The sequence below is a fragment of the Podarcis gaigeae genome (genome assembly GCF_964106915.1).
Source record: "Podarcis gaigeae genome assembly, chromosome: 4".
Classification (NCBI taxonomy): domain Eukaryota; kingdom Metazoa; phylum Chordata; class Lepidosauria; order Squamata; family Lacertidae; genus Podarcis; species Podarcis gaigeae.
The window spans coordinates 51,634,957-51,651,877 of NC_139677.1; the positions used below are offsets into that span (position 1 = coordinate 51,634,957).

At 41.8% G+C, this 16,921-nt stretch overlaps 1 protein-coding gene across 3 annotated transcripts in view; it reads left to right on the forward strand.

The window, feature by feature from the left end:
* LOC310842857 (cystathionine beta-synthase-like) overlaps positions 1 to 16,921 on the forward strand; it is a 30,073-nt gene that overhangs the window by 4,052 nt on the left and 9,100 nt on the right. For 2 of the 3 annotated variants that reach the window (XM_083735049.1, XM_083735050.1), the window contains exons 2-7: positions 4,624 to 4,811; positions 9,767 to 9,873; positions 10,554 to 10,688; positions 13,875 to 13,954; positions 15,003 to 15,134; positions 15,771 to 15,840. In XM_083735049.1, the coding sequence (XP_083591175.1) occupies positions 4,624 to 4,811; positions 9,767 to 9,873; positions 10,554 to 10,688; positions 13,875 to 13,954; positions 15,003 to 15,134; positions 15,771 to 15,840 (712 nt within the window). Of the gene's footprint in view, positions 1 to 3,475; positions 3,544 to 4,623; positions 4,812 to 9,766; positions 9,874 to 10,553; positions 10,689 to 13,874; positions 13,955 to 15,002; positions 15,135 to 15,770; positions 15,841 to 16,921 lie in introns of those variants that run through there. The other variant, XM_083735048.1, reaches the window with a different exon arrangement.

The window sequence follows — 16,921 nt, forward strand, 5'->3', positions numbered from 1 at the left end:
TCTCTGTCTCTTTTAAACCAAGGGCTTGCTGACAACAACATGCTCAGAATCTGGTTTGTATCACATATGAAAAATTTAAAAACCTGTATCTTTTACTTGGAGAGATATGTAATTTTTAATGAGGGCTAGCTCAGACTTCACAACCTATGCTGGTAGAATGTATGTAGAATGAGGAAGGAATAATAATAATATTTTATTATTTATACCCCGCCCATCTGGCTGGGTTTCCCAGCCACTCTGGGCAGCTTCCAACAAAACACTAAAATACAATAACCTATTAAGCATTAAAAGCTTCCCTAAACAGGGCTGCCTTTAGATGTCTTCTAAAAGTTTGGTACAGTAGTTATTTTTCTCTTTGACATCTAGTGGGAGGCGTTCCACAGGGCGGGTGCCACTACCGAGAAGGCCCTCTGCCTGGTTCCCTGTAACTTGGCTTCTCACAGTGAGGGAACCGCCAGAAGGCCCTCGGCGCTGGACCTCAGTGTCTGGGCAGAACGATGGAGGTGGAGACGCTCCTTCAGGTATACTGGACCAAGGCCATTTAGGACTTTAAAGGTCAGCACCAACACTTTGAATTGTGCTCGGAAACCTACTGGGAGCCAGTGTAGCCCAAGCACACAGGAGCAATCTCCAAAATAGAGGCAACTGGAAGATGGAACATGTACTTGGTGATAACATGCTATCTGCAAAGAGAATTGCAAAGTAGGCTGATGGCTGGTGCAGGTGACTGTGAGGGGTGTGTCATATACACCTGTGACTTGCTATGCAGAGCAAAGGGTTGTATCTGCTGCACCTTTCACTACATTAGTTCTGAGAGGTCAAGATCTGAGAGAGAGAATGTGCATGTTCCGGAGTGTATTGCACTTTGAAAACAAGGGAACAGTGCCAAATGTCATAAACACCAGCATACTTACTGTGCCATTGTGCAGTGTGACTCCCATGCCCTGATTGTGCTTTTGATATGTGGCAAATACACAACTGATACAGCATTTAAACACACAGACTGGTTTTCCCCAATGCACAGTCAATATTCATCTGATGCCTTGATTTGCTGCAGTTAATTTAATTTAATTATTCTTGCAAAGATGTGGCGTATTTTGGATACAGAACAGTAGACACCTTTCCATAGGTGCTATCCTATGCATGTTTACTCAGAAACAAGTCCCACTTCAAAAGGAGTTATTCCCAGATAAATGTACACCATTAGAGCTGCAATCCCAGCCAGGCTTCACCTAACCTTATTGTCTGGATAAACCAGTGGTTAAAATAAATTGAAAGATAATTTACTTATATTACACTAGTAGCCTTTACACTAGTAGCCTTTACATTGTTTGGCAACTCTCCTAAACAAACATATCAGAAGTTTAGCAAGGTTCAGTCTGCCGTCTTCATTAAAAATGGCATCCAGCTCCATCCAAACAGAGACAAAAACCAATTCCTTGATCTCAGGAACCATTGTGCAAAATTTTGTTATGACATCTTTGGAGGTGTCCAGCTGCATAGCAAATAAACAGAAACAACTTTCTAAAATATATAGTAATTTATTTTTTATAACTATCCTCAGTACTGATCTGGGTTCTTTGGAGATGATTCCTTTAGTGACGGTGCCACCACAGCAGAAGGCCCTACTCATCGTTGTCCCCAATCTGACCCCTGATTTGGAGCAAGGCTCCCTCAGATAACCTTGGTATATGAATGCTCACTTTGTTCTCTAAAGTAATCTGGGCCATGACCACATATGTCTTTAAATGTTAAAACCAGCACCTTGAGGCAGAGGGCCTTCTCAGTAGTGGCACCCGCCCTGTGGAACGCCCTCCCATCAAGGCAATAAACAACTATCTAACTTTTAGAAGGAAGTTTTTTAATGTTTGATGTTCTATTGTGCCTTTAATTCTGTTAGGAGCTACCCAGAGTGGCTGGGGAAACCCAGCCAGATAGGCAGGGCATTAATAATAATAATAATAATAATAATAATAATAATAATAATAATTATTCTGAGAAATAAAGGGAAAGCCATTGTAATTCTTTTGACACAGTTGCTACGTTGCTCCCATCAGGTAGTGTGTGGCCACACTTAGAACTAACTGAAATTTCCGAACACTCTTCAAAGGCAGCCTTATGTAAAATAGCAAGTAGGCCAGGGAGATTGCCAAGGCATGAATCACAGAAGCAAGCAGCAAAGGGAAGATAGGCTTTGTATAGCCAGACAACCCCCATACTAGTATACTTCCGTGTTCCTATAGCGTTCCTCAAATGACATCACTCACAATCGCCTTCATGATCACAGACTTGTGATAATCAAAACTGACTGAGTCCCATACACGTTGTGGCACTTGTGCCACCTGGCAAACTGCCGAGCAATTATCACTTGGCAGAGTTTCGGCGGCGTTTTACACCTGTGATCCCAAGTTGGGATTCAAAAAGAGGGCAATGACTTCGCACCTGAGTTCATTAAAGGAATATGAGGTATAATCTGTCTTCTGTTTCTCACATGGGCTTCTGCCTGGACTCTGCGCCTTTAGTTGATGCAAAGTTTCACTAAAAGCCTCAGTAGCACTGCTAGGCGGAAGTATGGGGAAATGAAGGATGACGCCATTGCGAAAAAGTGGTGTCAATGGGATTTCCCATCCAACTCCCCTGGAAGTAAATACTAGCTTCAAAGGAGGGGTGCCTCAGGACCAAGGAGCATGACAAGAGAAGAAAGGGTTAAACTCCCCTTCCACACCTGCCAAAGTTCCCATCAATTATTAGTTCCCACACAAATGGCCTTTGGATGGAAAAGCTGCATATTAAATCCTAAAATACACTAAAGTCTTTGGCTCATAGTTTACTGGACCCAAAGGCTTTTTTTTTCTTTGATAGACACAGTTAAAATACTGAACTAAGTAAAGTAGGACACTTTTTCCAAAAGTGGAAAGGTGGGGTAATCTTTTTCCAAAATTACAAATAATAACATTAAAAAAATAGCAAGAGACTCTTAGGAAATTGCTCAAGCAAAATCAAGCTTGGTTGTATAGTACACAGGTTTGCTTGTTCCTTGAATTAACATGACTAGCCAAAAGTCAGGGTAAGTATCCAAAATGGAAGCTGCATTCTTAGATTTCAGGCCTTGGCAGCCTTCTTTCTAAAGGTAACAGATGCGAAGAATGGAATGGAATTGCTTTATTGAAAGAATTGCTCCTTGACATGTCAAAACCTTCATGAAAGGGTGAACTATCCCTTACTTTCAAGCTTTCACAGCAGCTTCAAATTGTATAACTTTTAAGCAATTAAGGTTGCTGATACCCTGTAAAGATGCCGTTGGTTGTACCTTGGCCCTGTTGAAGTCAATAACCTGCAATTACTTCAGATTTAACCGTAGTCTGACCCTTGTAGATATTTCTTAATCATACCTTTGAACTCAGGATGAAGTGAATTGTGGAAAACACAAGATAATCTTGAAGATGTCTCTCAGAGCATTGGAGCTCTCTATCTAGCCTGTCACTCAGGACCATGGAACCTGGTTGAATTCACAAGTGTCTGCAGCTGAGAATGGCATTCTTGGTAGAGATTATTTCCAGAAGGGCAGCTGTATTAGTCTGTTGCAGCACAAAGCAAGAAACAGTCCTGTGGCAGTTTAAAGATGAACACACTTACTATGGCATAAACTTTGTGTGGCTAGAGTCCACTAGATCTGATGCATAAATTGTTTTGCTGAGTAAACATACATAGTTGTTTTTGTTTTGTTTTGTTTTTGAGATGGGGGCAAGATCAGCTGTGAAGTCACAAGGAAAGGAAACGCAGAAAGTGCAGAGGCAATGCTATTACACCAGGAACTGCAATATTAAAAAACCAGCAGGAGAACTTTTTAACTGTAGCTGAAAGTGGCAAAACTAGAACGTAGGAAGTTCTGTGGAAAGTTGCAATGTGAATGTGTGAAATTGCAATTCATCAAGAGGGACAGTTGTGGGGTTTGTTGGTTTGTTAGTTATTTAGTTAGCTAGTTTTCAAAAAAAATCATGCTACATATGTTAATTTGCTTACTAATGCTAGGATGTGTAGATTATCAACAACTGTTTTGTGAATAGTGTTAATTATGTAATTATGACCATCCTGTTACTTTTTGCATTTCACTTCTCTTTGGCCTCACTGTTAGTGTTTACAATCTCTGCCCTCTCCCCCCCAAAAAAACCCCCAGAGTTTGTGCTTCTGGGATATCACAATGAATTTGATGAAGTCCATTGTAGTCTACAGAAGCTTATACACAATAAATTTGTTTGTCTTTAAGATGCCACAGGGCTCTGTATTGTAGAGAGGAAACTCATAGCAAACGTGAAGATCTGAAGTGATTTGACAGGATGGCAATTCTCTGTGGCTGCCATGCAATTGAGTTCCATAGAGATTTGCCAGAGTCTAGGCTTGAATTTCTGGCTTGTGAGCTTGATGGGCCTTGTCACATTAATTAATGTTCAGTTATTTTAGAAAAAATAATAATTTACTACTTCCTTTTTCAAAGACAGCATGCCAGAAATTGTAACAAATACATTAATAAGCACATATCTGACACTTCAACCCTCCCCATTAGAGTTGAAGAACTGAACTAGTTTATCCATATTCTTCCACCAATTTCCTCTCTTTCTGTAGGTAATGATGGCTTCTGTTTTCACATCCAACAAAACCATCAGGGTTTGTCCTTTCCTCAATGGAGATATTGAAAACCCAGAGCCCAAAACTAACAACAGCAACACATGGATTCGTCCTAATTTGCCCAGCAGATGTACATGGAAACCAGGAAAACCCATCTCAGAGTCACCTCACAGCTGTGTGCCTATGTAAGTAGCATTTAGAATTTTAAACATTACCTCTCAATGTCCACTCCCACCTTGACAGGTTCCTCGTAAATATATATTGTATGAATCACAAAGTAGATGTTCATAAGTGGTATTGTGACCATATTCCAATATAGTTTCAGATCAGAGATTCAGCATGTGGTTTTCATGCTCCCCCCAATCTAGTTTATTAGGATTTTCACACTATTACTAGAGAACAGTACAGTCCCTTATTCTCACTCCCCATTCCTAGATTCCCTCCCTCCAACCCCCCACTCTCTCTTTTTTTAGCTACAATATTTTCATCATTGATATTCAATTGTTCAGCATGCTATACAGTACTTAAGCTGCACACATACTATATATTCTATACCTGTACATCTATCTGTATACGTATGTACATGTACATCTGGTTAAACATCTGAGTAAACCAAATGCATAATCACCTATATAAGCCTTTGGCAACCTGGTACCTTCCAGATGTTTTGGACAATCATTTGCATCACAGTTTAAAAACATCTGGATGACACCAAGTTGGTACTAGACTAATGTTCTGGTCATTTCCTTCTGAGCCTAATTTGGATGAGCCTAATTTGTCCACAGGGTGGCTTCTTATTCTTTGTTGGTTCTCAGCTTTTGAATTACAAAATGAAGACATTGCAAAGTGTCAAAGGAACCTTTTTCAGATTCCCATGAGGAACATACATGATTTCCATTGTATGTTGGTCCTCCAAGGCTTTCTTCAGATTTGAGGGCCCTGGCCAGAGTATCTTTGGGTGGGCCTACTCCTCTGTCAGTGAGCCCAGGTAGGCTTAACTGCCAGTGGTGGCAGTTTCCCAAGTATTCCTGTGTGACTGGGCCTTTTAATTCCTCACTGTGCTCCAAGGTGATGCTTGGTCAAGGACATTGTGGGGAATTAAAAAGGTGATGAGATCCCACAGCCTGGTGCTGCTTGGAGTGTTGGTCCCTCCTCTTCCCCTCCCCACCCCCACCCCCAAAATTGAGGGGCAGACATCTGCAGTGTGATCTGCCAGGGTGCTGGAACCCAGAAGTTACTCAAGAATGGGAGGTGTTGGTGGTGACCCCCTGTGAAACACATTTATTATGATGGGAAAAGCAGGGGAAAAACACCCTACGTCTCTAGACTGGGAGACTTGGAAATGACCATCCAAATCACTGAAACCGGAACTTCTATGGTTGTGTTTGTGCTCCAATTTACTGTGCATTCACTGCATTTCCATTGCTGGGCTTTTTATTCCATGTTCACACAACTCTTCAGCATGCATATCTGTCCTGCACTTCGTTGCGAAATACTGCTGTTCGAAGCATTGTATCTCAAACCAGCTTTACATCCTTTGGAGTCCCTTAAGCAGTTCCTAATTCATCTCCAGCCAAGGTGCAAATACCTTTGCACAAAGTAAATACATCTCCTTCCCGGCAGCAAACGTCAATGAAGCCACACTAACATGAACAGCTGGGGGGGGAGAGAGTGCTGTGGAACACACAAGTGAAACAACTGCACTGTGCTCTAAGGCAGTAATGTGGACAAGTCCTACATTTAAAAGAGATTGAGAAGAGCAGCTGCAGTGTGGCACAGACTCATTCTCATCTGAGTTTCAAAATGTAAACAGTAATAAGTGGCACCCTTAAGGCTTCCCTCTAATCTGTCTTTCATGGTAGCTGGTTTGTGTGAAATGATAATAGCTATTCACTGCATAAGCGAAAGAGCAGTAAATCTGTTTAGAAATTGCTCGGGGAGGTGATCTGTCTGAGAGCAGAGCTGCGGCTTCCCCTATCACAGGACCCACCTGCACCAGCAGTTTGGAAGTAGTGCTTAGTTCAGCTTTTCCACGTATGAAAAAGGCTGTTAGAAATACAGTGGTACCTTGGATTAAGTACTTAATTCGTTCCGGAGGTCCGTACTTAACCTGAAACTGTTCTTAACCTGAAGCACCACTTTAGCTAATGGGGCCTCCTGCTGGTGCTGTACTGCCGCTGCGCGATTTCTGTTCTCATCCTGAGGTAAAGTTCTTAACTTGAGGTACTATTTCTGGGTTAGCGGAGTCTGTAACCTGAAGCGTATGTAACCCGAGGTACCACTGTAGTTCTCAAAAACCAGAAGCACTTCTGGGGGTCCTGTTTGTTTCATAACAAAGGGAATCGGAGAAAACAGCATTTTTGGGCAAAAGGGCTGATTTATCCTCTCAATCTGACATAAATGAATTAATTTTGGAACAATTATGAAGAGGCTTTATAAATAAAAGAAGACATTCCTTCCATGTCATCAGATAAGGTAGCATTGGTTGTTGCAATGTGTTCTTTTTACAATATAACTGGTGCACCTTCTTGCAACTGCCCAGTACGCTTAAGAGCAGTAGCTTATTTCCATCTCACGACTCAAAACAAAACCAAAGCAAATTGTTGGGGGGAGGGTAATGAAATTCTCTTGCTTCTGCCAAGATCTACAAACCACCATCAAATTTAGCAAGACCAAAGTATTTCCTAGCTGTCCATTGTAAGGATTTTTTAAAAAATCATTAAACTATAAAGGAGGAAGGCGGAAGAAAGAAACCCTGTTCTTCTTTATTAAATGTGTAGGGTGTGCAAGAGCTCTACACTTCACAAAATAAAACAGAGTTTTCTGCTTGAACCTGTGCAAGATAACATAGATCTGTAACCGAATGCTTCCTGTAGTAAAATGAGTTAATGATAAACAGGAGGATTTAGAAGTCATTTGGGATATCCTGGTGACTTGTTTGTTTAAAATGTTAGCTCTATCTCTTCTAAGTACAATATGTCCTAAATGTTAAAGCACCATAAATCTCCAGACATACCTACCTAGCTCAGGTGGGGAGGGGGCGCAATTTTCTCAAGGAAGGACTTCTTTTTAGGATCGCTTTTCACTGCTAAGCAATGTATCGTCGCTGGGGAAAGTGAATTATTTTACCATGATGAAGGGATGACTGTGATCTGAAGCAGTTTGTGGGATGTGGGAGTTGCATGAGAACCATAAGCACTTAGTTAGGGGAACATCTCAGGTAGAATTAATATCAGTTTAAAACATTGTTCATTTTTCTTGATAATTTTGCTAATTAGAAAACTGTTTTTTCCAAGATTTTACATTGTGTTCTTCTCTGTCTGGCAAACTTGTCACCGCTGAATGTTGCTCCTTTCTCATACATGAAATGAAAACTGCAAGTAGCTGAGGCAGTCAGTTTCAAAGCACACGCACGATAAATTCCAGTCCCCGAAGAATATTCCAAAACATTTAATTCAAAGAAAAGCCCCTAGAGGGAGCTCTTTTACATATTCTCTAAGAAGCTGTGCCGTGCCAAATTTATGGGATTGGAAAACTCTGTGATTTCTTATACAAAAAAGGCCTGATCCACACCTCTTGGATTAATTTGCTGTCCACCCAATCTTGCATTTCTCCAGATGTTCAACCAGAGCTTACACAGATATAAATGGTCATTTTCAACCCATATTTTGAGAGGAAAGTACTTATCTAAATACCCATGAAAGGGTTGTAGCTGAGCAGTAGAGCATTAGCTTTATTATTATTATTATTAAATTACATTTGCATACTGGGCAGACGATACTATGCAGACCAGCTTCCTGTGTTCTTATAGCAGTTAAATATTTAAGTACACAGAATCACAGAATTGTAAAGTTGGAAGGGAACCAAAGGGTCATCTACGCCAACCCTCTGCAATACATATTTTGAGAGCATTAAAAACCCCCACAAAGATTCATGTGGAACTAGAACTGGAAAAGCTATGAGTAAAAACATTCAAATGTGACATGGAATTGAAATAAGCCCAGCCTAGTAGTCAGACTGTGCATTCTCTACAGAGGCCAGCCCCATTCCGAGCTGCCCACATGCGCCTGCCACATAAGCCATTGATCAGGTGCTCAATAGGCACGCATTGCTACCCTGCATGCAGACAGGTGTACATGCTTTGAGCTCCTCTGTTCAGCAGAAGGATCCTGATTGGGCCAGGATCCCCTTTCATCTAGAGGAGCTCTATAGGTGTCTTTACCTAGGGATGCTTAACTCCAGTGCTTTTTTCCTGGTGGGACACAGGGGTTTGTATACCCCTAAACATTTTGTGAATCTACGTTTGGCCTCATTGAGGGACAGTATTTCAATAAGAGTAGGAAAATGAGAGTACCCCTAAACATTTTTAAAGAAAAAAAATAAGCACTGTTTAACCCTTTTCAGCCAGCAGCGGGCGTGACCAAAGTGGCTAATACTTTCTCTCTCACACACACTTAGGAATGGAGAGGAAATTTAATTTGATTCACATTTAAAGTGGAACCTACCTCACACACACAGTTTCTCAAACAGTGCACAACTTGAAAAACAGCCATCCTTCAAAATTCACACTTATCTTAATTTTTCAGTTCCACACTACAGCCAAGGAATGTGTACAAAAGTGTATTATACTAAGGGAAATTGCTTTTTTAAAATGTGTATGTTAGGCAAAAACTACATGCAAAAATGTGTACATTAGGATATTTTTTCACAAATACACTGGTGAATTTTCATGAGGGTTTTTTTTAAATAAAAAATCACAATTGTTATGGAAATGTGGAAAATGGAAGATTGGGGGGGGGGGGAGGGAAATTGAGAGAAACTAAAACTAACAGATTCTCCCATCCCTATCCACCATACATACTGTACTCATAACACACACACACAAATGTATTTTGAAGAATCTAAAGTCATTGTGACTGTTGATCAATATAGTATTAATCTGCCCTGAGACCTTATGGTGAACAGAGATATTTTAAATATTAAATGCTATAGAAATGCTGAAACAAACAAACAAACAAGTTCCTCAAATGTTGCTGTGTGGCTCTTAGTCGTTAATATATAAAAATGTTTATTTTGAAACTCCACAAAAAACTTTTTTTGTTCCATAAATTATTTCATTTTGTTCTTTCTCCTAATGCAGTCCAAAAGAACCAAAGATTCTGTCATCTATTTTGGAGAAAATTGGACACACCCCTCTGGTCCGTGTCAACAAGATTTCAAAAGCCCATGGGCTGAAGTGTGAGCTCTGTGAGTGTCCTTTTGCTTTCATTCCACTTGTCAGATTTTTTCCTGTATGCTGTGTTACAGGAGTTCAAAGTATCAGTGATGGGAAAAAAGGGTCATTTAAGCATACAGACCCTACTAAGGAATGATTTGTGCAGAATGCTGGGAAACGGAGGTAAATGGGTGCTTTGGGAGCTGCTGAAAGTGGGCTTTGAGCCCTTTCAGTTAAGACCTGCCCTTACTTGTATGACATCAAGCGAAGGGTGAGTGGGCGTGGCTTACCCCCAAAAGCCTCGGGGACCAAATGAGGAAGCCTGGAGGTCCAAGACTGGCATACAAGCTGGAGGGTCCCTGCTATTTACACATAGCAATATTTTGCAGTGCTAACTGAGATCAGAGGTAAATGAATCTAGAGAAGGGAACCAAAGCCTTATTACAAATAGTTTATTTTTAGCCACGATAAGGGCCATTAGCTACTTTGGGAATTGTTATGGGTCTCCGGAAACTTCTCAGCACCCTTAACAAACTGTGCTTTCAGGGTGCTTAGGGGGTTCTTAGTGGTATGATACTGCTCTGTGTAGAAGGCTGAGGGGACCAGTGTCTTAAAAAAACTAACAAAATTACTTCTTAGAAAATGGGATAACAACAGTAATAAGGGATCTTCAGTCCATGTTCTAATGTGTGAGCTTGATGTGAAATTCCAGTGGCCAAGTGTGAGTATTTCAATGCTGGAGGAAGTGTCAAAGACCGAATGTCCTTGAGGATGATAGAAGATGCAGAAAGAGCTGGTACTCTGAAGCCAGGAGACACACTCATTGAGCCTACTTCAGGAAACACAGGTGAGGAGAAGCAAATAGCTTTTGTGCTTTTTAAAACGGCCTTTCCACATGACAAAAGACACCCTTTGTTTTATCTTTAACATTACATTTGTGCCAGTACTGTGATATGATCATCCACCTCCATAGAATGGATGCTCTGCTACATGGATCCCCTTGACACCAATGCCCTGCTTGTCTTTGATCATTCTCTCCCCACAACATCATCATCACCATCATTATTGAAGAAATATGTGTGCTTTGGAGCTGATGAAGTGGTCACACGGTTCTATAACAGCTTTAAAGGACATTTTAAAACAACCACAAATTTAAAAATAGGAAAGGTTCACAAATGGAGATTTCTCCAAGGGACGAGGTCTGTAATGGTTTAAGAGCTGTATGAAGATGTCCGTGAGTTGTCACCGCTGCATATACAGGCAGCAGGTTCATTTAGGAAGCAAGGCTTTATGTAGCAAAGAATTAAACCAAAAATAATAATAGTACTTTTTTCTTAAGTTAACCCAAAAGTTATTTTTAAATATGCACACATAATATATACTTGCATGCATACAGAATTATATGAATATTGTATATGCATTCTGGGTAAATGCACCAAAAGGATCTATTCTCCAGTTCCTCAGTCTAAAGTATGAGAAGATCCCATCGGCAGGTCAGTGTGTCTCCTTGTGCTTCCCAAAGGGATTACGTCTTCAATCCTATTCGTTTTGTTCTGCCCTGGCATGCTGAATGAGATCACTGGGAGGAGGAGGAGGAGGAGGCACAAGATGGAGCCCTTGCGATCTCTGTGCACTTCAGCAAGTCTCTCACTTCACCCACAGCAGTGGAAATCAGTGTGCGTTGCTCCTGTGCTCTGCATTGTATTCCTGAGCATTTGTTTGATCTTGGTCAAATATAGCAGCCATTTCTATAAAACTCCATTGATGACAGGATATGGAAACTCCGGGTGGTGGGCAAATCCACCCATTATTCCCCATAGCAGAGAAATCCGTGATTCGTTTCTGAATCCGCTTTGCTTCTCCTCTTGCACTGACACCTAATGCTAAAGCCCCAGTCGGCCTCCTCATCTCAATGAGGGACAGCTGCCTTGGCCATTCATTCCCAATGAAACCTGAGTGCACAGCACAAGCACACTGCAAACTAGTCATGGGAAGGGCTTAACATCTGTGCCGTTTTTGTTCTGCACACACACGGATTAGGTGCAATTTGCTTTCTTGCCCTATACTATAGGAAACACAATTATCCCCTTTGTTTCTGCTTCGCTTGTTAGAAAGAGACTACTCCAATCTCTTTTCTCCTGTAAGCATGCTGCAAGGCTTTATGATCTCATCAACCTTACTCCACCGAGTCTTGAAAAACATAAACCGTTCTTTTATGCTTCTCAGCGTTCCAATTTATTCAGATCAAAGAGCTACAGAAGTCTCTGCGCAGTCGTAGGGTGAACCGGTGGCCATCTTGAAAGCGTAATTGAGCAACCCCCATGGCTCCAGCCAACAATTTTCTGATATTAGAAACCATACCAGACCCTGCTGAGCTTTGCGAATGTGCTAGCAGTTTTATTGCTGCGCCACATCCTATCTAAAAGTCAGGGCTTGGAATGGACCAAGATCTTGCCTAGGACTTGGGCACTGCTCTGCTTCCCCTCTGCCATTATGATCTTCTCTCATAGTGAAGACAGGAGGCGGAGGGGGCATGATGTCTGAACAACTGCCTCCTTTCCTACAGACCCCTCCAGGTGTTAAGGTCAACAGAGGGGACCCATTTGTTAGATCCACCAGTTCCACCTCCGTCAGAAGTCCATGAAGTGGTGGCCTGGGAAAGAACATTCTCTGTGGCAGCCATTTAGTTGTGGAATTCCCTCCCCACAGAGGTGTTTGTGGCTTTTTCACTATACAGTCGTACCTTGGTTCCTGAATGCCTTGGAACTCGTACATTTTGGCTCCTGAACAGTCAAAAACCGGAAGTGAGTGTTCCAGTTTTTGAACCATTTTCATAGAATCATAGAATCATAGAATCACAGAGTTGGAAGAGACCACAAGGGCCATCGAGTCCAACCCCCTGCCAAGCAGGAAACACCATCTGAGCACTCCTGACATATGGTTGTCAAGCCTCTGCTTAAAGACCTCCACCACACTCCTTGGCAGCAAATTCCACTGTCGAACAGCTCTTACTGCCAGGAAGTTCTTCCTAATGTTTAGGTGGAATCTTCTTTCTTGTAGTTTGGATCCATTGCTCCGTGTCCGCTTCTCTGGAGCAGCAGAAAACAACCTTTTTCAGAAGCCGAAGGTCCGGCATGGCTTCCGCAGGTTCCGATTGGCTGCAGGATGCTCCTGCAGCCAATCAAAAGCCGTGCCTTGCTTTTTGAATGGTTCTGGGAGCCAAAGGGACTCCCGGAATGCATTCTGTTCGAGAACCAAGGTATGACTGTACACCTTTCAGTGAATGCTGAAGACCAACCTCTTTACCCTGACCTTTGACACTTGAGATGCGTGCTGTCAGAACCTAACCTATTTTGTAATCTGTTTTAATTCTTGTAACTCGACTTGGGACCTGCTGGTGAAGAGCAAGTAATAAAGACTTTATTATAAAGTTGATGATAATGATGGTAAATAATGATGATGATGATGTCTTTTGAGGAAACCCAGTGCGATGGCTTTAACTAAGCAGTCAGCAGGGCAGATGGGAGAAAGGGCAACTGAGCTTCTTGTGTTCTGATTTGCTTCAGAACTTACTGCACCTTCCTCCTGCATGATCCACTCTGCTCAGGTTTACTTTCACACCCACACCATACATTTAAAGCACATGGCTTCCCCAAAAGAATCCTGGGAAGTACAGTTTATCCCTCACAGAGTACAGTACCTAGTGCTCTTAAACTACAATCCCCAGGTTTCTTTTTGCTACAAATGCATGTGGAATGTGCTTTCAGTGTATGGTGTGGGACTCTAGATCCAGTGTCACATCATACAGCTTGCTTCATCCTGTCTTAATGTTCTCTGGCTACAAATATCAAGGATCCTCAATGGGATACTTCAAGAGCTGTTCCCTGGTTTCTTTTCTTCAAAAGTGAAGAGTTGAAAGTTGCTCAGTTTAGAAGTGGGAAAGAGAGGCGGTTGGAAACATCTGCTTATCTTGCTACTGTTGAATAACTCCTCTATTTGTCTTGTTTTTGTTTCCTTCATACTTGTCCACCAGGGATTGGAATTGCCCTGGCAGCTGCAGTGAAGGGCTATCGCTGCATCATTGTAATGCCAGAGAAAATGAGCATGGAGAAGGTGAGAGAGGGGAGAGTTCTCCTGACTGATTTAACATAAGAGTAAGCCATGGTCAAAGTCTGTTTTGATTTGAACTGTCATAGTTTCTCCCATCCTAATGCTTCATAAAAGGAAAACTAGCCAACCCTGTGCGTTTGAGGGGCTTTGCAAGGGGGTTATCTGTTGATCCTTAGCGCCTCACAGAACATAGTGAAGCCACTGCCGGATGAGAGTATCACCATAACAGATAAATTGAAATTATTAGATGTAAAAAGCTGCCATGTACTATGTCAAAGGTTGTAATTCAAATGCCAGTTATGCTAGAGTGCAGGAGGAATCGCAGTCATGGGTTTCCTTGAGCTCCAGGGCAAACAGATGGCTCAAGAGTTTATTTTCATGCTGGGCAGTAGCTTCATGTGTTGCACATCTCCATGATGCACACACAACTGCCCCCAATGTGGAAGTCAATGGGAAAGCAAGTGGCGCCCTCGTGGAGCTGGGAGATGAGGCCCCGTGATTTCTTATGGTGTAGATTATGCTGAATTTCTCAGTGTAATTTCAATGATGTTGTAGCAGAACTGTGTGGCCGTTCCTTTGCATGTGTAGAATTGAACTCCTTGTTTGAAATGAATGGAACAGTCTCCACAAAGAAGAGCTTTGTGAGCATGTTGGGATGCATTTGGGACCTTGGATCTGAGTAATTATCTTCAGGGAAACTCATGCTGCAGTCCCATTCACATTTTCTGAAAATCAGTCCCACGGAAGATGGTGCATACATTGTACTTCTACATGCATAAGTACAGGGACTACATTGTCACTGTGAACCAGCATCAATCTTGGTACTCTGCCTTGTGGTGGCTACAGTTAAACCAGCATTGGTATGGGGGAGTAATATGTTGCTGCTTTTAATTCACTATTTTTTAAAAACTTGCTTGCCTGACCTTTGAGATGGACTGAAATTTAAATTTAAAACCCTTAAATATGCATTGTATATGTTGTGTATTTCTTTTTTCTTGTGAAAGACTTGGAGGCTGGAAATCTGGAGCTTACGTACCTTTCGCCCCTCCAGGTGGATATCCTGAGAGCCCTCGGGGCTGAGATTGTAAGAACTCCCTGCACGAGATATGACGCCCCAGAGTCAAATGTCCGTGTTGCTTGGAAACTGAAGAATGAAATCCCAAACTCACATATTTTGGATCAAGTAATATATTTCTTATTGAAGTGCTTTGACTGAATTACTTGATTTAAAAAAACAACAACTTCTACCCATCTAATTTGTTGATACTAGCCTGTGATTCAAAAATATGTGATTTCTAATGCGTACCTCTTTTTAAAAAAATTCACAGCTTCTTAGTAAACATAGTTCAGGCATTTGGCTGTAGGAGTAAAACAAAGAAGTTCACAACCTATTGATACACTCATCCATTTTTGCTTTTTCTCTAACTCTGATCTTGCTAAGCTTGGCGGGGGGTGGGAACTAAACTGTTCATTCTAGGCATCATTCCTTCTGTTTCCAGTGTTAAGGTTGTTATTGCTCAACTTGAATGGAGAGAGTTCAGGATGAGGAAGAGCTACAGAGCAGCTGGTCTCTCAGCTGATCTGATAAGGGCTCTGCTGCCACTCTCTGTCTCTCTCTGTGCTGCAGCCAAAATGATCTCATGCGCTGCTTGTGAACTTCCCAGAGGCATCTTGCAGACCATTTTGTTCTGATCTAGCAAGGCATTTCTTTCCGAGAGACTTCATGGTTATTATCTGTCTGCTTTCTCTACAGTGCTGCATTTGACTCCATCCATTTGACAGTAACTTTCCCTTTTTTCTTTTCCCTTTACGACAATAGTACAGAAATCCAAGCAACCCGCTGGCGCACTATGACACCACAGCTGAGGAGATTCTGGAGCAATGTGACGGTATAATTAATAATTATTTTAGGGATAATCATGCTGCTCAGCTTACATTGTTTTACAGAAATGTCTTAAGATATGGTCATGGATATAACTACCGTTGCCTGTTCTCACTATTGAATTGCACTTCTCCTGATTTGTAGGAGAATGAAAACCATGGGTGATATCCGATGAAGTTTTATACAGCGCACACCCATTGAAATGAATGAACATGACTAATAGAGACCCATTAGTTTCAATGAGACTCCTCTGTGTGCAAAATTAGTTGAGGTGCAGATTCCTAGCTTGTGGTTATTGCCTTTTACAGTGAAATGTATTAGGGCCGCAATCAAATATATGCTTAAGACTCAATGGATTTGCTTACAATTATCTAACCCTGATAGTTTATTAATTCCACAATTCCACAAGCAGGGGTGACAACTTGAATAAGATATGGGGGGAGGCAGGTAAGTCCTCGCCGTATAATTGACCACAAGACACGGCACACACACCCTTTGAATGGCAATGTCCATCAACTTGAGGGGGGGCGGCGGCGGCCCCTTCAAGTATTTTAGTGTGGGGTTGAAGGGACCTTGCCCTCTAGGAGTTAGCTCCTATGTCCACAAGTAATTCAGTAAGTACCAGTAGTGGGCAGCATGGTGGGGCATTGGCACTGACCTGACTTGCTGACAGTTGAATCACCACTGCTTATTTGGAGGTAGAGAAGCAAAAGGAAGAAGGAGGTGGATGTGTTGCAAATTTACCAGCAGGGACAACCCATTGCTTCTAATAATGCATTTAAATGGTGCCAACTTCCCCACTGCCTCTCCTCTTTCCCTCCTGGTAAGCAGTAGCAGCAGTGACTCACTCACCGGAAAGTCATGTAAGTGTTGCCATCCCAACATGCAGTGGTAATTGCACAAACGTAAAAGGAAACAGTTCCTAAAAGTTCCTAGTTAAGAGTTCCCACAATTTCATGCAGCTGTTGGCTTACTGTATCACACAGTAAAAACGTAAAGTACGAAGGGCAGCTCCATTTCCTCAAGCCTGCACTGCAAAAACACAACAGGAAGTTGTAGCCAATGAACAACAGTTTATCTTAATTAAA